General features: G+C 37.8%; 1 protein-coding gene across 1 annotated transcript in view; it reads left to right on the top strand.

The window, feature by feature from the left end:
• elavl4 (ELAV like neuron-specific RNA binding protein 4) overlaps positions 1-24,467 on the top strand; it is a 74,206-nt gene that overhangs the window by 46,808 nt on the left and 2,931 nt on the right. Inside the window, exons 4-7 of the mRNA XM_081348269.1 lie at positions 4,716-4,819; positions 12,718-12,871; positions 19,406-19,631; positions 23,852-23,890. Coding sequence (XP_081204395.1) covers positions 4,716-4,819; positions 12,718-12,871; positions 19,406-19,631; positions 23,852-23,890 — 523 coding nt within the window. The remainder of the gene's footprint in view (positions 1-4,715; positions 4,820-12,717; positions 12,872-19,405; positions 19,632-23,851; positions 23,891-24,467) is intronic.

A 24,467-nucleotide genomic window follows, 5' to 3' on the forward strand; every position in this document is an offset into this window, starting at 1 on the left:
CCTGTAAGTACATGACTTGTAATCGGCCATCTTTGCTCCTCGTGGGAGCACATCATTTTTGAGCCAATCACCTAAACTGTGAGGCTCTGGATCTGCAGGAAATGACATCATGAAAATCCTCATTGATTTTCGGCACCACAAGAACATGCACTAAGCATTTATCCTGAAAATATATCACAAAAGAAAATAATACAAAAGTAATTTTAGATTGTAATAATATTTCAGCATATTACTGTTTGTAAATGTGATCAAACAAAAGCCTTGGTGAGCATAAGAGACTTCCTTCAAAAACATTTAAAAAATCTTACCAACCCCAAACTTTTGAAAGGTAATGCATCTTGCTTGCATAATTTTTTTTTTTTTTTTTTTTTATAAATATACATGGCTACAGTTGAACTGTCAAAGGAGAAAGATGCTTTTGGATCCATCCAAACCTATACTCTTTGTTTTACCCACACACTCACAGAACACATACCGTCTCCATCAAGCTCAAGCACATTACTATTACGCTCCAGCTTTAGCCGTGTCCCATCGCAATGAAAAACCCATCAGGAGCCTACACACTAATAGTCATAAGCTGTTTATTTGTGAAAAATATCCTTTTAATTGGTGTTAAGCATTGTCTTTGAAAAAGCCTTTCCAATGTTTCAAAATTTGACTGCGCGTCTATCCTGCTGGGGAACAGAAAGTGCTGGAAAAACGGAGATCAGCACTCATTAAAAGCTCATTAAAAGCGCAATGCATCATTTCAGTTTCAATTTTAATTGACAATTAAAATATATAAGTTAACGTAACCATTATACTAATTAAACAGCATTGAGGTAATTCTCTTTTACTGTGGCATTTGATGTTTAATGCATATATCTAATGGGTTCTGTCAAAATCCTCAATCATCTTTTTGCAGTTTCAGATTTTATAGTTTACGTGTATCGATCATCTTGCTTTACACCAGAGAAAAGAGAATATTCTTTTTGATTTCATGTAAACAGCACACTCGGCCCTGAATGCTTATGACAGAACAACACAAAACATAAATCACACTTCTGTAGATCAAACATGAAATGAAACATTCATAGAATAGGTATGATGCAGACAGCAAATGTTGACTTTGCCATGAAACATTCTTTATGATTCCTATACTTCCCTCGATAATAAATTCATGAGGCAGACCTGACTGTAACCCTCTCCGGTACCTACGCTGTTGTCCATTGTAGGTAACCCTGGCTGTGCTGAAGAGATTGTGTTTCTCTGCGCTTTGCATTCATGTGTTGTCTCTGCGTGGGTATATGATCTGGTTGTGTGAACAGAATTTTATATTCTGTGTGTAGGTGTGTATACCATATATGCATGCCCAAATACAGTACTGAGTATATATATATATATATATATATATATATAAATATATATATATATACACACACTCATGTATAGGTATCGTGTTTGATGTTTAGTTTTTATGTGTCATTTTAAGTGTCACATTTAAGATGTGGTACATTTTAACACTAGACAACACAACCAAAAACTGCTCTGAAGATATTAACTAAAGTAAACTTTAAATTGCATTTCTTGTCTGAAACAATGTGTAAAAAAAGTTTCAGTTACAAACCCATAAGAGTATAGAAACTCTCTGAATGCATAAACAAATGTCTAAATCAAAACATTTCAAGTAAAAATTCACATGAAAGTGTAAACAAAGGTTCTTTTAAAGTATCGCAGTAATGATTCAACTTCAGTGCCGGTTTTAGTGTGCTGACAATTATTGTGAGATTTTAACATGTTAATACTCCCTGCGGAGCTGCATCTCATTATTCAACCCCTTTAAAGCATCACTACTAAAATATTAAAAACAGTAGATAAACTAGTCGACCTCACTAATCAGTAGTCTGTTATTAGACAACTAGTCGACCATCCTTCCCATCCTTAGTATGTCTGTGTGTCCATAAGCAGGTGCAGCATGCAGCAGTGAGCAGTGTTGATAAAGAGGGAGTTTGTTTAATGACACGGCTATGTGCGTGTGTGCATGTCTGTAATATTACATGTTTTCTTTGAGATTGTGCCTCTGCAGTTTGTTAGAGCGCACAGATGAGATATGAGATATTTAATAGAGATCAGTTTAAGGTTCTGTTAATGTGTCTGTTCGCGGGGAAATTAAATTAGCTAAATAATTGCCTTGCCAAAAAAAGGGCCTTAGAGATTGTCAAAACAACTCGCAGCCTCCTTTATTTAAAGCAGGGTGATTTTATTCTTTGTAATGCCATGGACTGCAAAGTCTAATAATGAAATTATGCACTTAAATTAATAATTAATGAACTCACTAAGGGGTTCTTCTTTTAATTTTCTTAAAATATTAAGAATACGACTCAGTTTCACAACAGTCCTTGTAACCCAAGTGTATGTGTGTGCGCTAGTGCTTTTTTCTCAGCAAACAGCCTGCTTCTAGTCCCCCACTGAGATCTCAACTGTCGCACCGCTGTGTGATGGAGAAGGGATGTGTGTAGTGTGTGTGTGTTATACTGGTGGGAGAAATCCCTTTGACTGAAGCGGCCTTGGTCGGCCTCACCTTATCCTCAGGCAAGAACTCCAAAGGAGGCAAGAACAACTGCTAGCGACGTTATGGAAATGCCATCAGGCAAAGGGGCATTACAAAACAGATTGTTTTATGAACCCATTATTGTACGCTCAAACACACAATCATGCAAACACACACATCCACCCACGTGCACATATACACACAATGAAAATGGCATTACGGGGCATGCCAACGTGGGGCCAAATGCTCTGGGCCTCAAAGGAAGGAGCGAGGAACACAGCTGAGATGGTGAAGACAGAGAAAGACAAATGGAGAGGTTAGGCAGAGTCAGTGTCTTTCTTTTCTCTGGTGCATTCTCCGAATGTATCATTATCCAAGTTCTGCATGACAGCACTTTGGAAACACACTTCATTTACACTAACCTTTTCCTTTTCTATTTTCTCCCTCACACATACATGTTGGGTTTCCAAGTTTTATGGGGACTTTCCATAGACAAAATGATTTCATACTGTACAAACTGTATATTCTGTTCCCTAACCCTAGCCCTAAACCTACCCATCACAGAAAATGTTCTGCATTTCTACATTTTCAAAAAACATCACTTAGTATGATTTATAAGCTGTTTTCCTCATGGGGACCAAAACATTTCCCCAGAAGGTCAAGGATTTTGGATATTTCCCTCTTTGTGGGGACATTTTGTCCCCATAACGTAGGGTTTACCTGAACCACACACACATGTCAAGAATATTCACAATTAGGTCACACTTTAGTTTGGGGTCCAATTCTCACTATTAACTAAGTCTTTTGCCATAATAAACTCTTAATTACTGCTTATTAATAGTTAGTAAGATAGTTAAGTTTAGGCATTGGGCAGGATGAAGGGATGTAGAACAAAGTCAAGCAGAATAGGGCATTAATATGTGCTTTATAAGTACTAATAAACAGCCAATATTCTAGTAATATATGCATGCTAATAAGCAACTAGTTCATAGTGAGAACTGGACCCTAAACTAAAGTGTTACCAAAAAATGATATATTACATTAACAAATACAAATAAGTTTGGGGTCAGCAATATTTTTTTATGTTTTTGAAAGGAGTCTCCTATGCTTACCAAGACTGCATTTATTTGACCAATAAAACAGTAAAAACAGCAAAATTGGGAAATATTATTACAATTGCAACATGTAAAATGTCATTTATTCTTGGCAAAGCTGAATTTTCAGCATCATTATATCAACTTTTTTTGTGTGGATATTTTCCCCTCCTTAAAAAAAAAAAAAAAAAAAAAACTTATCTTTTGTAATATTAAAAATGGCTTTACTCTCACTTTTGATCACCTCAGCAATAAAATATTGTCTAGGATCACAGTATTTATATTTAAAGGAATTTTGAAACATCAGTGTCAGGCTTTGAATAGTGCCTCTTTTCAGTCTTAATGAATGACAGAGGGATTGGTAATCCTCCATAATCCAGAGAGAAAGAGATAGAGGCATGCTGTTTGAAGCGAGGGCAGCAAGAAGTTCTCCGCTTACCCCCCACGGTATCTGGCGCGCTATAGCTTATGTTTGTTTGGCGCAGGGTGTAACACTCTTACGCATTTATGATTCACTTTGTGTGTACACTGTGGACTTAGCGCTGTCTGTTTCCATTAATGAGGATAAGTGCAGCGCTGTTCTCGAGTTCCACTGCACTTGTGTGGCGAGATCTTTGAAGAACGAAAAGGAAAAGGGAGGAAAAAAGCAGTACCACACAGGCCTTTAGCTGCAGGGTTTCTATTTAAGTCAAATAGCAGCTGATGTCTGCCTCGCCTTCAGAGGAGCAGACGACGGTTAGAAGAGGTTAAATCAAAATAATTCCACCAAAGACTCTGTCAGAGGTTTCCAGCGGAAGCTTTCACTTAATGTGCACTTTCTAAACAAGCTCAAACTAGTCACTACTAATCAGGCTAACGCTACATATATCATTAACTGTTAATGTCGTCTTTTTCATTATGTATGCATAGTTTTTGTGATGAATGCTTTTAAGTGGTTTTAAAGAATTTTTTAGGGTTGATAACTAAGGACAAGTGATTGGCTTTCAAAGGAAGGGTGGTTAAAATAAATGCTTTCACAATTTCATGTCTTTTTAAACATGATGAAATGTTTTAAGCTAAATTTTCTTTTCCTTCTCTTTCCTTCACTACAGGGCAGAGTCTTGGCTATGGTTTCGTCAACTACATTGACCCAAAAGATGCAGAGAAAGCCATCAACACGTTAAATGGACTCAGACTTCAGACCAAAACTATTAAGGTGCGTAACTACACTACCATAAAGTCCAGTCTCACACATGTCAGTGCCTGTTTAAAATCAAGTAACACTAGTAACATAAATCAGCTTTGCTATCACAGAAATAAATGACATTTTAAAATATATTAAAATAGAAAAAAATATTTTAAATTGTGATAATATTTCAAAATATATCAAATAAATGCAGCCTTAATGAAAACATCTATCTATTATATAAACATCTTTATTTATTATTTCATTTTACACAATGTTAGAGTGTGTGAATTGCTAATGTACAGCATATTATTAATCAATTAATTGAACAGATTTATCTCCACATTATTTTTGTATGATTAATGCAAAAAACATAAACAGCTGTATTGCAGCATTTCTGTATACATACCTGAATGTGTAGATCTCAGTGTTGGGATCAGCGTTCGGGTTCATGTTATTAGGCTACTGCCTGCCTGTTGTTTACCAAACACTTTTTTGCCAAAGCAACCCACATTACGCTAATTGCAGGAGCGGTCCCCTCCCCTGGAGCCAGTGCCACTCGCTCAAGGGCACAGCGTTGACAAGCTTCTCTCAGTACCTCTCCAGTTAACAGGTCACCCGCACCTGGGATTGAACCTATTTAAACGTAACAGATAACAGAGACGGTAACAGAGCTACATCTCATTTAGGTGGAAGCGCTCTCCCAGTCACCATTTCTCACGTCTGCGCCAGTCAATGCGTTGAATGTTTCCTGTCACCGTTTGTGGCAGTGGAGCTGCAGTGATTAGAACATGTGGCGTACACTGCCTCGTGCTGGGCTGAGGCGCGGCAGCACAAAGAGAGAGGAGGGCAAATCTGACTCATTAAGATGCAGAAGGAAACAGGAAAGCAACTGAAGGAAGAAAAGGGAAAAATAGTGTAATTGATATGTAAATGAATCTCCAAATGTCAAATCATGAAGTCACACAAAAAGAGGGAAACAGCATGTATAATAGAATAATGTGGACATGCTAAATAGACATCTAAAATATGTCTGGTTTCCACCCTAGAAAAACGCATCATTCAGTTCTGTTCTATCATGTTTAATCGATATTTTATTTGATGTTTTGTTCTTTGTTGTTCTGATATGTTCCATTCATATTCTGTTTTAATGTCTTCTGATTTGTCATATTTAATTCAATTTAGATCTGATCTTTCTTTTTGTATTTGTTTCATTTTTGTTATGTTCTATCAATGTTCTGTTGTATTCCATTCTCTTTTGTCCAATTCTATGACGTTGTCAGATCCTTACTATGGTTTTTGTTCTGATCATGTCCTGTTCTGATATTCTATTCTATTCTATTCAATTTCATTTTATTCTATTATGCTCTGGACTGATTTGATTTATTATTTTCTATTCTACTCATTTCTGTTCTATCATTAAATTAAATTATGGAACGAAATAGATTCACCACAATCTGATGGTTTCCATTTTCCTCAACAGTGCTTAATTTAGAAGCAGCAGCTGGTTTTAACAGTAACATTCTGACTGCTGCTTACGGCATAATCTGGCTGTGTGTGTGTGTTTTCATCTGGCCTATAATCCCAGACCTCTCACTTACATCCGCCCTAATCTAATCAGATTGGATTTCGCCTGCTTGAGAGAACACGGCTCAGTCTGCGAGGCTCAGTACCTCTTAACATAACAGCAAAATAACGTGTGTGTGTGTGTGAGTGTGTGTGTGTTTGTGCATTTGTGTGTGGGAGCGAGAGAAAGAAAAAAGAGAGAGGAGAAAGAAAAGACTTGTCAGGGCTGTTTTTGAAAGAGCACAGCATAATGCTCACAAACATGGGCGTTTTCCAGAGTGGCAGCATGTGTACGTGTTGGCCAGCAGTGTTTCTAGTACTGGTTTCAGCATCAGCTAAGAATCCATCAGAGACGGAATGACTCACTCTGTGTGTATTTGCTGATCATCACAGCTTCCTGCCACGCGGCACTTCTCTCAGTGACAAAACACACTTCCAAGGAGGCAGCGGTACACACATACATTAACAGTTAAAACTCTGCACTTACTGGCCAAACACACCAGCCTTTTGCTATCCTAGGGCTATGACCGAGTGACTCTTGAGCTGGTCCTTTCAACTCCCACACCCCTTTAAGAGAAAAAACAAAACAACAACAAAAAAAATGCCTTCAGTTCATGGCTTTCTTTGTACTGTGAATCAGTCAAAACCTCCCAAGTTATCAATTTGAATCATTCTAAAGAATAATTTACTCAATCCATCACAGCAGTTACTGAATTAACATCTGACTCACTGAATTGCAGGGCATAATAGCTGCCATTCATCGATGACTCAAGCTAAACCAACATTTTATGTGAACTTAACCCTATATGAACCACATTAGGAAATGAGGATTGTGAGATTCATTATAATAGCTTACTGTTTAAGTTTCACAAAAATGTTTAAATTGATGTAGCCACCATTTTATAAAAGCATTAGGATGATTAAAATGTAGCTTTTGAAATAGTAAATACATTTAAAATAAAAATATGATTTAATGTATTATTCATTATATATATATATATATAAACCTTATTTGCATATTAAATATTATTGTATTATACATATTGTGAATATTATGATATCATAGTTTTAAGACTGGTATTAAGTTTAGTATTATGGTATTATGTTTTGAAATTTGAAACTGATTTGAGCATACAGAGATTTGGCCTAAGGGTCTGTTGTTGAGTTATGTCAAGTCAAGTCACCTTTATTTATATAGCGCTTTTTACAATACAGATTGTTTCAAAGCAGCTTTACACTGATAAAAGGAAAATAATGCAACAAAGTTGGTTTCTGCTGTACAGCAGATCTAGAAGAAAATAGCGTCATAATCCATCTTAAGTTCAGTAATGGTTCATTTTTGTTGTAAAAAAGTTATTAATTTAGTCCATTTATATATATATAGCTGCTCTGGAGAAAACAGTGATGTCATCGTCCAGCTCAGTTCAGTTTTCATATGTTGGTGTCAATGCAGGCAGATCAATAACATTGCTGAATATTAAGTGTCCCCAACTAAGAAAGCCAAAAGCCAAAGGCGACAGTGGCAAAAAAACAAATGTCTATCAGGTGACAGAAGGGAGAGAGAAAAAACCTTGGCAGAAACCAGGCTCATAACCTGCAGGAATGATGTTGCTGAGCATACTTCTTCTAAACATGATGAATTTCCACCTCCAGCCACATACACACTCAAACAAAAGCAGACTTTATGGGTAATGAAGCAAGAGTTGTCTTCCGTGACTAACCCTACCTACATACACAAACAAAAGGCAGGCTACTGTGCTGTTCACACGTGCATCTCATGCATGATTGATTTTTTTTGCCTGCGCATACACACACACACACACACACACACACAAACATGAATTCTGGAATTGACACAATCAAAGATGTACAAAGTGACAAGCAATTTGTCTGTCCATGATGAAAGCCTATGTGGAGAAGAATTTTGGACCACTAGACGGTGCAACCAAGTGCTACCAGAGTGAGTTTAGGGAGGGGGAGCTTCATAAGAAGGCTGAGCTCATGAATATTAATTAGCTTATACTGATGATCCACACTGATTTGATATGAGACACAATATCAAGCCAGATTAAAGTTTTATCTTTGAAATGTCAAAACTGAAATGTCACCAGTTTAACATCAAGATACAAAGATCAAGATATTGAAAATAAACTACATTCATTTGAAAATGTAGTTCTGTTCCTCTATGTTCCTCTACAAAAAGAATTTTGCTCTCCTAAATTCACTGAAATGTGTGACATTCAGATTTTTTTCAGCTCAGTTCATGAGCACAAATGAACGTCAAATTTTATACAGTAACTTAATTCTCAAAACGAGCAGAATACACAAACTCAAATATAAATTTACTTTAGTAGGTTTGATGCATGAAGATTTAACACCGCACATTCTCTGATTTCTCCACCTACTTATTACTGTCAATGTTCGTCTCTGAATAAGCACATTCTGACTATCCGCTCTGGTTATTTAATGTGTCAATGGATAGATCTGCCTTTTTACCTCTATAAAACAGAAACTATTGCAAATGATCAGAAATGATGTGCTTTTAACGCAAGACATACTTATTTTTATATCAGCTGACTATGTTCGATTGAGTGGGCTAAAAGTCTTTGCGCCCTGAGTAATGCTACAGAAATAGAAACCAAGCAACCGTCAAAATATGCTGTTGTTTCTTGTGGTCACAGCTGGTAAAGACAAAACTGTGATTTACATGGAAGAGCTTTGATTGCTTATCACTTCATCACTCCAATCTGTGCTCTTTGTTAATCATCTAGATCTTTTTATCTCCATATTTACCATCTCTTCATCCATCCGTCCATCTCAGCGTGGGTCAGAGAAGCCGATGTCTTTATCTCTTCCTTGTGATCTCTCTTTTACACCTCTCATGCTCTCGGCACTCCCCGCTTGGTCTCCTTTCTCTCTGCACTCCATGAAACCTTTTATTCAGACCAGCACCAGCCCTCTCAAAATGATGCTCTCCTGCTGTAATACGACAAGAGAGAGAGGTGAAATCCTCTATCTCATAACTTCTAATATGAGTGTTCCAAGGTCATCCTTCTCATAAAGCCTCCATCGAGCCGGGATGAAGACAGACCATCTAATAGCAAAAGACAGCTGTGTCTAAGAGTGGATGAGCGAGAAAAAGGGGAAAAAAGAAGGAGAGGGTAATTATCCGAAGTGCAGTTCTTTGCTCTTTTCAGTGGAGCAAAAAAAAAAAAAAAAAAAAAACGCAGTTTATGAGGGCCCTCCTGCTGAAATAAGCTGATGATGTATATGTTTACAAGAGGCTTTTTAGACGAGAAAAAGGAAGTGAGAAAAGATGTCTGTGGTGGTTTACGATGAGTTTATATTCTTTGGCAAGATGCCAGTGTCAGGTTCAGAGACATGCTGTCGCTCGAGCACATCAGCTAATGCAGGAAGTCCATGAAAACAGATCAACAGAGCTGCGTTTCACCGGCTAAAAAAATAAAAAAAGAATGAGAGTTTCAATCCAGTCACAACTTCCACACCCTCATCATTTTGTTGCACACACACACTTCTCCATGACACTTCTCCGTTTCTCAGCAAAACTCCGGCTTTGCCTTCCTGTCGAGGTGTGATGGGAGAAATCCCACTGAGGGTGAGAAGAGCGTAGCCTTGTGCTGTGAGATACGTGTATACACACACACACACTCCTCACAGCAGACAGGGTGTTGATAGATCTGACATCTGGAGCTGCTTGACAGGGCAAGAAAAAAACAAAAAGAAAAGAGGTGAGGTGAGGAAAAGAAAAGAAGGGAAGAGAGGACAGGGAAGAGCCTGCCAGGGTTCCATGGCTTTTGCCTTCTCCATTTAAGTGGATTTGAGGAGATTACAGCGGAGTGTTTAGCATGTTTAGCTCAGCATTTGTAGCAGTGTAACAGCCTGTGATGGCTCTGCTGCCCAAATGTCAGAACTAATGAAAATATGAGATGGAAAGGCTGCTTCAACCATTAATGGGAACAGATTAAATTGACGTGAGCATTAAAAGGGCAGGGAGATAGAAACATCTCCCTATCTTGGATTAAAACTGAACTGTAGCGGGAAAGAGTGAAAACAGACAAGAAATCATGGAGTCAACAAGAAAATTCAGTCTGTTAATAGATTTGTTCATCTAAACTGTGTCATTCTGTGTCATCATTTTCTCACCCGCATGTTGATTCAACCCTTTTGACTTTCTTCTGTGGAACACAAAAGGAGACATTTTGAAGAAAGTACTAGTCGTTCCAATACAGTTTAAATGAAGCTTTTGAAGTATTTAGACATGCAATCAGCTAAGGACAAGGGAAAAGAAAAGCTTTTTTTCCTCCATAAAAATAGTAGTTATTATTCAAAATAATATTTGTATTTTATTATTATTTATATTATAAAAATTAAATCAATAAAGAAATATATTACTATTGCAACAATACTGTTGTACTTCAAAATAAAAAAAAAGAGTATTTAATAAAAATGATAAAATACTAGTAAAATAAAAATACTAATATTTATGGCTTTATGGATTTCGTTGCTTTCAAACGTTAATTTTTAAGGGTTATATTGTGGAGGTAAACTGCTGCGAGACCTTAAAGCATCTCTTTTGTTCATTTTTTATTATTATAAATGATTCTCATTTCAAATTTACGAAGATATCCATGCATGAAATACATCCATTTGAAAACTAAGCAATTTAGCAACAGAATAAATCACATGGTTTTCAAAGTCTTCTAAAGACATATGGCAGCTTTGTGTCATGAACAAACTGAAATTTAAGTAATTATGTGCTGAAAATCTTGAGGTATGCTTATAAAAGTACAAATGGTTGAATCATGAACGAATCATCCTTTTGAGTTGGATCTTTTCATTGAATCACTTCAATAATAATAAATGATAAATGAAAGCGGTTATATGGACTATGATATTCTGTGAGTAAATCATTTTGGTGAGAACTGTCCTTTTAGAAATAATTATCATTCATGATAATCCGGGATGAGCCACAGCACTGAAGTTTCCCACAAAGATTGCTTAAAAAAAATCGAACTATCCCTGTACATTTGTGCAAAGTTCAGTGACGTTATGGATATTAAATTTGCCAACGCCTTGATTTGATTGAGAGAGTGCAATGGGTGAAAACTGTATTCTGTGAGTCAGAAAAAAGAGAGACTGGGATGTGAAGTTGAAAACAAGCACTGTGTGTTTTAGAGTGTGACAGACTCTGTCCAAGGTGCTGCCGAGTTTGACAAGTCGAGAGAGGTGAGAATGTGCCATGTGAGTGTGTGAGCGATAGATGGAGAGAGTATGGAGGAAAGAGCGCTGTCCAAGGTGCTAGTAAGCGCAGCGCGCTGATATTAGAGCGTGTGAGGAATGCGAGGGTGAGAGAGAGCTATAGATGGATTGGCTCTCACTCTAGGCACAAACAGAAGGTTCCAAAGTGTTATTCAGCACAGATGACAGCCAGCCTTCTCTCTCTCTCTCTCTCTCTCTCTCTCTCTCTCTCTCTCTCTCTCTCTCTCTCTCTCTCTCTCTCTCACACATACACACACACACAAGCTCTTCCATCATGTGTGTTTTCTGAAAACAAATTAGCTTTTATCATTTACTGCTGTCTGCTCTAAGTGAGGTTTATGAACCTTATTCTAAAACAATCTGTACAACTGTAGAAAAGAAACTGAAACTGTCCAATTATGTGTAATTAAATCCATGCTTGAATATTTTTGATTTACTGTTGGTAACTTGTTATTTCAGTTTATTTGAAAGGTTAAGATTTTGAAAGGTTGAGATATTTAGACCTATATTTATATTTTTTCCCATTAACCTCCTTTAATAAAGGCTGTAAAAAAATATGCTATATTTCTTTTAGTTCTTTTAAACAGCAAACTCCATCAAAACTTGTTTCTCTTCAGAAATGGGGTTAGAGGTGGTGCACATTAATATTGAATTTTCATTTTCATTCCTCCTTTGAGACATTTGCAAAGCTCTTTGGGTGTCATGTGTATATCCCTTATCTGTGAATTAGTATGGATCATAGAGAATCCCTTGCAGCAAGTTGTTCTTGTTCAAAATATTATAAGTCGAAAGGATTCTCCTTTGTTCTTAAGTGGAGGATTTTGGGGTATTATCTTTCTGAAGTCTCTAGCTGCTCCAGGTCAATGGAAGAATACAGACCACCAACACAGTGTGATACAGAACAGGTGCACAGAAGACCTCTGGCATCTGAATGCTGCATATTGCCAATGCAAGATATCCTCCAAAAGTAATAGTGAAATTAAATGTTCAACAAGCACATAATAAGTGGAGTTCGAATGACCACATAAACCAATATAGTTCCATAACCGCAATGAATTTTCAAAGTATTTTTTGTCTTACAGGTGTCGTATGCACGGCCCAGCTCAGCTTCTATCCGTGACGCCAATCTGTACGTGAGTGGGCTGCCCAAAACCATGACCCAGAAGGAGCTGGAACAGCTTTTCTCTCAGTACGGACGGATAATCACCTCCCGCATTCTCGTCGACCAGGTCACAGGTATCAGTGGGGCCGCTTTTCTCTCACCCTGTAGCATACTAACAAACAAACAAAAAAACTCTTAAATCACATAAAATAATCTCACAATCTACTATAAGATTTTATTTTTAAAGCCTCTTGAATACATTCAGTACAAATAAAGCCAAAATATAAGGAATTCTGCATTACTTTGAGTAATTTGTTAGCTCTATATTATATAAGGCCATGCTAGAGTAAACCAGACTAAGGTGCCATTATCTAGTCTGAATTCACACACAAAAAAAATAGACTAGTGCAATTTTAGCATTTTAGCACAGACTTTTTGCTTCAGTCCAACTGAAATAGACCTTCTAAAGTGCATGCAAATGCACTTAACATGTACTACACAAAAAAAACTAGATTTTGTAGCCATCTTCTGTGTGTACATTTATGTGCAGGTTGGTTGGTTGTTTGCATTTGATCATGACCAAGCATCCTAATCTTAAGAATGATCGAATGACATGGAATGACTGATGAGTGTATTTTAAAGCATCCAGCCATCTCCTTGGCCTATCCTTCCTCCAGCATCATGAATAAATCAACTTGGATATAAATGGTCATGGAGCTGAATTTCTTACACATTCAATATTTTTCCAACTGCATAATTCATATCGGCACTTTCCATGCAAACAATATCGCATAAGGCACAGGAAAATGTACTCCACGTTCTAGTGGTGCAGAACCCTTTCGGAAGAACTGCTGAGGAACGCTGCATGGCCACATGCGCGCACACACACGCACACACACACACACACACACACACACACACGCACACACACAGGCCTTCCTCCCTTGACACAGATCCTTCCTCTGGCCTTAAGAAGGCTCCCCGGGAGAAAAGGGTCCGCATGAGGGAGCTTAATGATTAATTAAACTGGAGTTGATAGTGATTAAGTGATTTGAAGCTACTGATCGGAGGGCTGCAAAAAAGAGACATTAGCAAATATTACAATCCTTCTGAAAAGCCTTGAAAGCCAAACAGGGATTCTGCATTTGTCAATAACAAGTATTGAAGTCAAAAAGAGATTGTTACTCAAAAGCAGTTAATAGTTTCATTAAATCTCACATGAATGTTGACAATTCAGATTAACTCACCGGTTACATGGGCCACCGTTATTCTGACAGAATCTATAAGTACAATCATTGAAACATCAATGCAAGCCATTTGTGGTACATACAACAACATTTAAAAAAAAGTAATTGTGAGCACATCCCACCTTCTGGTAGGTGCAGGACAAAAGGAACTTACTAAAGTGAAAAAATGTAATGTCCGCAACTGCTTTAAACTCCCATATTTAATATAAGGCAACGTTTCGACCCTGCTGGGTCTTCTTCAGGCAAATGCCCACAAGTGCGGGCAAATGCGGACATTACATTTTTTCACATACAACAATAGCAACACTGCCCCACATTAGCATCACCACACAGAATTGCAAAATAGTGATTTGATACTAGTGAAATATTAAAAAATGGTTCCCTAAACACGTTTCTTCTCAAACCACGCATTTACAGCATGACGAATGAATGAATCTTATGAGACAATTATTTGAAATGCATCTAAAATGAATCACAGCGTAGTCAAAAACTACTCTAAAACTAAATTAAGTCATGCCAGTTATTGAATTAATGACTCAATTATGACTGAAACGCTTTACTTTTGGTTTTGTCCGACTTGAAATAAACCAAGAATTGTTACTGTTGTGCCTACTTACGCTTTGGGATATATACACATGTATATTATATATATGTGTAATATATAATAAATATACATGCATAAAAGCTAGCATAATGTCAATAAAGATTGTTCATGCACACACACATTTTCAAAAATCAAATCAACATCTGCCACATGCTTTTTAAGGCAAATCTAATTCTGTCATATTCCTCTCAGTATCAAGAAAAATTAACACAGAAAGTCATTAATAAAAACAAACACATATGGCATGGTAAACTAACAGTGGCTTTGCCTTTCTGAAATAATAATACATCATACATCCTTGTCAAATGTTTCTTGGTAACAATTAGGAAAGTATTTTCTCTGCTCACCCTCACAGAGAGGATAATGTATTGCTGTGGAAGTCCTCTTCCCACATGTCTTGTTTATATAACTTGTTCCCTAGGGTGTGTCTGTTTGTGTTCAGTTTATTGGTAAAACGTGACTAAATTACAGGGATTTGAAAAAGCTTCAGAGCATTTGACTGAATCCATGCCATGAGTACTTACACATAGCATGTAACCTAAGTGAAGTATGATAGGTTTGGATTTTTGATCAATAGTCAAATATTCAGAGGGGCTCCGCAGAGCCTTGCAGTCAATACATGTCCCATCAATGAGAGCAAATACAATTGATCCAAAACGGCGGCTCCTACAAGCTGCGCCTCTTAAGTGAAAAGCGACTGCCTTGACTGAGCTACTTGTGGAAATCCCTCTTTTAAAATGCTACGCTTTCTCCTCTTCTGTCTCCTTTTCTTTTCACGCTCATTGATATTTTGCCATGACTTGAATTCCATTAGCTATAGCATGATGTAAGGAACGGTTAGAAGCACGACGTCCATGTGCATTTGAGCCAATGTTGCACGACGAATTTCCAAATCAAGGCCTGTAGAACACAAAGGATCTGTGATGTATACAATGAATTGAGATGCTCCACCAGACATCGCAAAGCATGCCATGACACCGCTGCCTTGGCCTCTAAACACACAAGGACAAACAGATGGATTTATAGCCGTGAGCCGGCAGAAACAGGCAAAGTGCTGAGAGAGTCTTCAAAGACTTCCTTTACTGAGCCTTTTCAAACACCATCTGTAGCGGCAGCATCTAAAAGTTACATAAAACGAGGATGCTGCTCTCCTTTCTCTGATTAGGCAGAGGCTACGGCGAAGAGGTGTACGCTTTTTTTCCTCATAATATATTTAGCGCACTAGTTTAATAAATGTTCCATACAGTTGGCACAGCCACTTAAAAGTGAAAGATTGAGAGACAACGGAGAGGTGCTTATGTTCAGACAGAGGAGAGAAGGCTTTCATTAACAGCCAAGCTTTTCTGAGCTTTCTCTTTTTCCCCAGAGGACTCTCTCTCTCTCTCCTGTACGCAGTAAGTGTCGAGGACCAGAACAGTGGGCGTGCAGTGGAAAGCGCTTTGTCAGGCCGGCTATAGCGGTCTCCTGCCACTGTTTCTTGTGCGCTCGCTCTGTGTCACGGTTATTATTAAACTCAGCATTCTCCGGCTTCATGTGTGCTGAGCTGAGATAAGTACAGGTAGAAAGTTACGTAAGGTAGGACTGATTACTGGGTAGAATAGTGCTGTTAACCGGCACATTGTAGCTGTAACTCTGTTCGGTTCATGATAAGCGCTAAAAAGGAGCTAGCAGTGCCAGTGTCTCCGGTTTTAGCCCGGCCGCTCGCTTTGTTTAGGCAGCCTGTTATAGAAACGGCTGCAGGCTCATTATGGTAATGTCAGAGAAGCGAGAGAAAAAGAAAAAAGTAAAGCACAGTCAACATTAAGGCTCCCATTTGCATTTTTTAACTGTTAAATTGCTATTTTATTTTCTGGAACCGCAATTTTAGCGATTCTGCAGGCATCTGATAGATCGTCAGCTGTTTGCAGCCTGAATGACATTGGTCAGCACTATTTCTACCCGAGGAAACTGAGATCCCATCACGATTTCATTATAGTTGTGTTAGAGCACAATGCTGAAACCCTCTGGATTGAATCATACTACAGATTACCTGCCCTACGGCCCTACACTGTTTTTTAAGGTATGATACAAAACAGACAGAGGACAAAGGGACAACATTACATTTACAACATTAATTTGCTGTTTAATAGCCATCATTCCCATCATTCATAATGTTACGCAGAGTTGTACAAAATTCTGAATTTAAGAAATGGCTCCCTTTCAATTAATGAGTTGGAATTTAAATTGAATGTGCCACATCAGAAAATGTAATTGGAATAACAGGAAGAATTGCATGAATTGCAACTGAAATACATTCTAAATGTGTAATGTATTCTGGGAAAAGAAGTATTCGTGGTGGATGAATAGGGTGCTTGCCCATTAAAGTTATTTTATTAAATATAATGAATTAATATAATGAAATTAATTACAATTTCTATAAGAAAATCTTTTGTTTATAAATATTTGTTTTTAAAGTTTATGTGAAATAGTAGGCATGATTTAATGATAAACATTCCAACATGGTACTTTGTTGTTGCATAACCTCATTACATTGTGTGTGATTGGTGTCCAGCATGGAAATGAAAATAGTTACTTGCCATTTTTTATGAAATTTTGTATAGAAATTATATTTTCTTTAATTACTTCTGGATCATTCATCGCAATGCAATGGAAGTCAAGACAGCATTGCATTGTGGGATACAGTACTCCATGCACTGTACTGCATATTTTGATAAATCATTAGGGTATTCCAAGCACACAGAAAATTGACATACTGTGTGCATAGTATATAAAGAATAGAAATAAAGTAGTATGCTTGAATGATTTTCCAAATATAGCCATATAATAGGTCTGGAAGGGCTTGACCTTTTACCTCTGGTTTTGTGTATGGCAATGACAGGCAGTGATTCGTGTATGACGATTTCACCAAGTCACCATAACATCACATCTAATGAGCTAAAAACAAATTCAAGAGAGCTTTAAAGCAAGTATTTAGTGACCACAATACTTATTTCTAAGAAGAAAAGTAGGCATACTGTATGCTGAAAAAAACTGTCGTTTTTATTTATTCCACCAACCGTGCATTATGAGATATGCAAAAGATAAATCTCTGCTGCCTTCAAAAGCATTTAAGGCAATATAGTATAGACAGGATGTCTTGATGCCTCCCTCTCCCCATTTTCGGTCTCAGACGGTGTTTGTGTACAATCTAAACAAGCAAAAGCACGGATAGCAAATAGTTTATGTCAGATCCATCAGTTCATTCCTGCACAATTAAACTGACAGACAGAAACAAAAAGTCGTCTAGTTTTGGATAAAAATGTTATGAAACGGAATGTGTAATCTCTTGTATTTTTAGATACTTGAGCTGTTGCATGTCAAATATCTTCTAGACAGAGAGAGGAACAGAGAGAGGAGGTGTCATTCCCATTCCTCTGTCTGCTCCACTTTCGAAGGATTCTGCTTTGACCTCAACATCACTCCACGGTGAGCACGAAGCTAACCGTGCAACCTAAACTCTCTGGAATAATGCATGCTTTTCCTTCCTCGAGCCTTTACTTCTGACGGTCTAATTAAAGAGAGTACGTTTTTGGAAGGGAAAGGGGAAAGTGAAAAGCTGTCAGGAATGACTCATGCTGCGAGGGAAAGAGAGTAATGCAGCCGCAGTCTGAATGAAAGCTCACTGCATTGAAAAGATTGTGTGCAAATATTTGTTTGCAGAATGGAACGTATCAAAAGACACTGATTTGAATAGACAATCAGGCAGCCCAACAGAAAACATCAATACTAGCGGATGACAGCTGAGAGAGTGAGAGGAGAACGAACTGACAATATAGAAAGCAGAGCGCAGACACACACAAATACGCGTTCGTTGTATTATGCAAATTGCCCTCTTGGCAAGTCGTCTCCACACGCACCTCCCCAGAGCAGAAGGATCGTCTCATTAAAAACCAACCCAACAAAAGACCTCCCAGTAAGCCAGGCTCTTTTAAATGTTACTTTCAGGTAGCGGTCAAAACCATCGCCTTGGAAACCATGGAAATGTCGCGGACAAGCTGCATACCATGAGGCGGCGTGGCGCCGTCAGCTGGCGCAAACCACACAGCGTGAGGCCGTCGCACACACACGCTCAATTTCCACACCAGCGGGCGACAGTCTCTCCACACAATATCGTCATCCTCTCATGAAGAAAAGAAAACAAATTACACGTCTGCCTGACAGCACTGGAATGCTGGCCGGCCAATAGAATCTCCCTGTTCCATCTCGCCTCATTTGCATAATGTGACACCAGCAATAGGATCCGTCACACAGGCTGCATATCTCTGAAAATGATTCGCCGTCGACAAATGACAATATCTAAATATAGAAATGAATCATTCTGAACTAAGGTGTGCATTTGTGTATGTCACATTTCCGGGGTTCTCAGAAGCGGAAGTCGTCATAGTTGGATAAACTTCTATTGTGATTAACGGAACTATAAAGAACAATTTAATTTCTGCATTCCTATTTGTTCCAGTAGCAAAAGAAAACATCAATGATGAACTTTTTAGAACTTTCCAAAAGAGGATAGAGATTGATTACACTGGTCAGAAGAGAGAGAGGTCAAATTTGCCATCACTCCTTCTGCCATTGTATTAGAAACACTGTCACATCAGTATTAACTAGTTTTCTGTAGTTTAGATAATATAACAAGGTATAGTGTTATAAATGTACATCCATTTTTTTTATTTTATTTTTTTTATGAAAAAATCTAGATTTACAAGGTCTATGTTACTGTTGCAGGCCGGATAAAGCCAGTAAATGTATGGTGTGTTGTTTCTGGTGTGCTGGCCCCACAGGTGGCTCGCGGGGTGTGGGCTTTATTCGCTTTGATAAGAGGATAGAAGCGGAGGAAGCCATCAAGGGTCTGAATGGACAGAAGCCTTCAGGTGCCGCCGAGCCCATTACGGTGAAGTTTGCCAACAACCCCAGCCAGAAGACCAGCCAGGCGTTACTGTCGCAGCTGTACCAATCCCCCAACCGGCGCTACCCAGGACCCCTCCACCACCAAGCGCAGAGGTTCAGGTAAATACAGTCAGACTGCAATAACAATCTGGTTCTTTCGTAACTTTCTTTCAAAATTGGTGGAACAGAAAAGCAAAATAGGTGTCTGGATTATGAAACTGTTACCTGTAGAGCTGAAGTTGAATGTGTCACGTCACCACCAAGGAATAGCTGCTCCAAAAAATCTGCAGAAACAAAATGAAATTCAGAAAAGAAACAGAAGCAAAGGACTGATAAGAGACAGTGGGGTTCTGTCATTCACAATGTCCCTCTGATTTCTTTTTCTCATCTGCCATCCTCCCCTTCTTTCATTTCACATCTGTTCCTTTCATTTCACTTCAGCAGGCCAGCAATAACTTCACTCTGGCAGCTAACACCTTTACAGCTTTGGGCAGCGCTTCTCAACCTTTTTAAAGGCGATGTGAAGTAAATTTTCTCTGCCGTACCTCCTCACTACACATATAGTTAGTCACAGGCAACAATAACAACACCTTTTGATCCAGCCGTTGACTTGCTAGGTCTTTGCTTAAGATCTCCTTTCCTCAGAGGCTAATTCACATTAACTATGAGTCACGTCTTATGAGCTTCGAGCTGGCGAAGCCTGCCAAAACAGATGAGGCCATCTTGCAGTGAAAGTTTACAGCTTAAAAGCAGTGGATATTAACTCACAATCAAGCTGACACTGAATGTAGTATCAATAGCGTTAGCTTTAGCCATTTAGCTAATTGGTGCTTTTAGGACAATTTTTTTTTATTTTTCCAAAAATAGAAGCAGATTGACGCATATCTAGGTCGTAAGCTATAGTATATGGTTACATAAACTATTTTTTTTCAATGCAATCTACAACATGTGTTTTGGAACCACTGTTTATAGGTGCATCACACTAGACTAAACATGTAAACTTAGTTTGAATATGGGCAACAGGATTTGATGTCATGTTTCAGGGCTCCTGTACTAGAAAAAAAGAATAGATTATTTAAAGGATTATTATATACACATGTCAGTAGGTTTTTTTCCAGCAGGGATGCATTCAATTAATCAAAAGTTACAGTAAAGACATTTATAATGCTACAAAAGATTTCTTGGTTACACTTTATTTTTAGGGTGTCCTTGTTACAGTGTAATTTTAATTAACTACATGTACTTATTATAGGGTAGGGTTAGGAATAGGGTTTGGTTTAGGGTTAGTTGCATGTAATTATGTATAGATTACTGTTATTATTACATACATTAGTATTTTTGGTCCCACTTTATATTAAGTGGCTTTAAGTACTATGTACTTACATTGAAATTAATAATTTGATACAATGTACTTATTGTGTAACTACATGTTTTTACATTGTACTTACATTTAAAAAATTCCTGCATGTAATTACAGCTGTAATTAATTTATATAATTACATTTGTAATTACACAGTTGACCCTTCCCTTACACCTTAACTCACCCTTAAACCTACCCAATCCACCACACCTGTCCCTAACCTTACCCGTATCACACCTCAATAGCAGCAAAAATGTTTTACAATACACCATGAACACAATAAGTACATTGTACTTATTTTTTTATGTAAGTACATAGTACTTAACGCCACTTAATATAAAGTGGGACCGTATTTTTTATAGTAAGGCAAGGCAAGTTTATTTATATAGCACATTTCATACACTATGCCAATTCAAAGTGCTTTACAGAAAGGAATTAAAATAATCACAAAATAAAAGCAAGGAAAATTAAAAGAGATAATGATACAGTTATAAAATGAATTAAAATAGTAAAAAGATGATACATAGATAAACTTCTCATATGGCAAAACACCACCGGTGTGGTATCATATTTTTCACAACTCCCAGTTTTAATCTGAGATTTTCCCATGGTGATTAAACTGTGTCTGTGGTGTTATTTATAGTAAGTGAAAAGGTTTTTTAATTTGAGACGTTTATAGCTTCTTTTGGTCAGACACCTTTTCACTATACAAATTTGCAGGTCAGAGTTCACCAAAAGTTAAATACCAAACTTTTACGTTCACGCATGTTCACAATCATATGAATGGAAGATGAAGTGTGCAGCTCATGAGAACCATTGAAAACATTTAATAATTAAATTTGATCACAAATATAAAATACTCTGTATGAGTTACAGCCTATCTCCTCTAGATGCACGAACTGTCAGTGTGATGTTTGCTATAAAGCAAGAGATCTTTTGTTTAGACAAACAGGACTCATCAAGCAATTAGCACTGCACAGCAATACTGATGACAGAAATCAGAGATTAATTCTTTATACATCACAAGCACTTATTATTGAAGAGATCTGAAAAGGATGAGTCCCATTTGCATGTATTAGTCGGCCTTACAAAGGCTTCATTGTGTTGTGTGTGTGTTTGGAGAGGAAGTGTGAAAAGCTGTAGGACGGACCGAGCCGGGTTGAGACACTCTTGCATATATCTAACACATCGCCTGCTCTTGCACCTCAGAGCCCTCTCTCTCCAATTAACTCATTTACCCACAAAGCAACCTGCCTCCCTAATTGGCTAATTGGCATCTTAATGACTTGATACCCTGAATGTCCTCCCTTTAGTTTGGCTGCGTTTTTTTCTCCAAGTTCACAGAAGGCAGAGTCACCAACTGTTGACCCACCACGGAGAAGGAGGGGGAGCATGTGTACGTGTGTGTTTGTCTGAAGAACTTCAGTTTGAAATGTGAGAAAGCAGTAATTAGCCTTGCCAGCCATCTTGCTACAACTTTAATAGGAAATGAGACAGGGCCGAGCCGAGTGAGGGACGGAGGTCGCAGAGTAGGCAAACAGACAGGAGCCCAAAATGAGAATGACTGACAGGGAAGGAAAACGTAATATACCGGCCCGGTGGGTCACTGGGGCTAATAGAGAGACCGCAAAAGAAAGTGACAGCAAGAGGAAGAAAGGGCACTCCCAGTTAATGCGGCATTACATCCTGCCTCCAACTTCATTGAAATGTCATTTTATATTAAAGTTTTCAGATAGCTGAAAGATGGCCCCAGACCAATTTCATCCATAACACTAGCATATTATCTGCACGTGTTTTGATACTAAGATTCATTTTTAATATATCATTTTATATTATCTGTATAATATCTGTTTGTATGATTGATTGATTTATTTCTCTTTTGAGTTTTGTTTTCAATTTGGTCATATTCCTCTAAATCATTCTTTAAATGTCACCATAAGAATACATTACAGCATTGCAATATAGAATCAAAATATAGACATTCTTTTCAATGAAAAAAGTCATTAAAAACATATTTAGAAAAGTACAAATTTCTATATTACAATTATGTTTAATTGTAATATATAATTAAACATAATATATAATTAGAAAAAAATATTATCATTATAATTAACCCCCATCCCATATTGTTTTAGTCCTAATGAGGAAAACAGCATACAAATCATACAAAGTGATGTTTTTTGGAAAATGTATGTCCCTATAAAACATGAAAACCCAACGTGTGTGTGTGTGTGTGAGAGAGAGAGAGAGAGAGAGAGAGAGAGAGAGAGAGAGAGAGAGAGAGAGAGAGAGAGAGAGAGAGAGAGAGTTAGTGAGTGAGTGAAATGAAAACAATAACATATGGCCCAATTTACCTGAATAAATTTACACTCCTGTTTTTGAGGTGTGGCTTCCACAGGATTCAGGGGCTGAAGCTGTACCTCAGTCCAGCTCCTGATTATTTGCTGCCAACAAAACAAAACAAAATTAGATATATTCCCAAAGCATTAAGTTCATATCATATCATATCATATCATATTACAAAATATACCCACACAAATAAATGGCAGTACATTAAAAAATCATTTATTATAATTCAGCTCCCCTCCTCCCCACATTGTTAAAAAAAAAAAATCTTCATTGTTCTTAATTAGTGCATGCAATTCAACCTATGACATTTTTTATACGTTATGATGCAGTATACAATACAAATAAATGATGTAGTGACTAATATTTCAGGACTGCAGCACTGTTAAACTAAACAGCACTCCTAAAAGGGTGGGCATTCAAGTGGCCTCCTGTTAGCATTAGTGCTGCTGCAAGTCTGCTGCTCTTTGGATGTATGATTGACTCTGTGAGATGCCTGATGGGGCAGCACAGTGTAATGGCCCATCGCTAGATGGGCGTCTTCCTTCAGTGAGGCAGGGATGTAGCATTAGTTCCACTGAGTGAGTCAACCATCTGCCTGGCATTAACCCCAGAACCCTCCTTCTCTTTACAGGCTGGACAATTTGCTTAATATGGCCTATGGCGTTAAGAGGTAATTAAAACTTCACCGAATGCCAGATGTCCATGTTGACAGTATGATTTCTATCCTGTTTTTTCCCTTCTTTTTGAAAATCACATGCATTCAGTTCAGTTCAAGGTTTTTCCTTTCCCTTTAGTTCTTTTGCTTTACCTCCTTTTTATTTTTGATTTCAATCTACCAGTCAGTAGCCCTTAAAAGTAAGTGTAAGTATCTTTTATAATTTGTAGTGTTTGATCATGAATTTTTTATGAGTTCCGTTTTGGTATTTTGTGTTTTATTGTGTGTAGCTCCTGTTTTGAGGCGTGGCTTCCAAAGGATTCAGGGGCTGAAGCCGTACCTCCGTCCAGCTCAGGGTTACACACTGCCAACAATTGGACAAAATTATGTATATTCCCAATGCATTAAGTCTAACAGCTAAAAGGCATGAGAGATAGAAGGCTCTTATATTTTTCGTCTTTCTTCTTTGTTTTAATTGTTGGATTGAGCTGGTCTAGAGCGAGACGGAGGGGGTGACAGCTCACCTGGATCCCTGCAGGAAATGTAGTGTTTCACTGCAGGTTTAGGAGCCTCTGATCAGTTGGGTTTGCTC

Source organism: Scardinius erythrophthalmus, assembly GCF_964197995.2.
Source record: "Scardinius erythrophthalmus genome assembly, chromosome: 20".
Lineage (NCBI taxonomy): Eukaryota > Metazoa > Chordata > Actinopteri > Cypriniformes > Leuciscidae > Scardinius > Scardinius erythrophthalmus.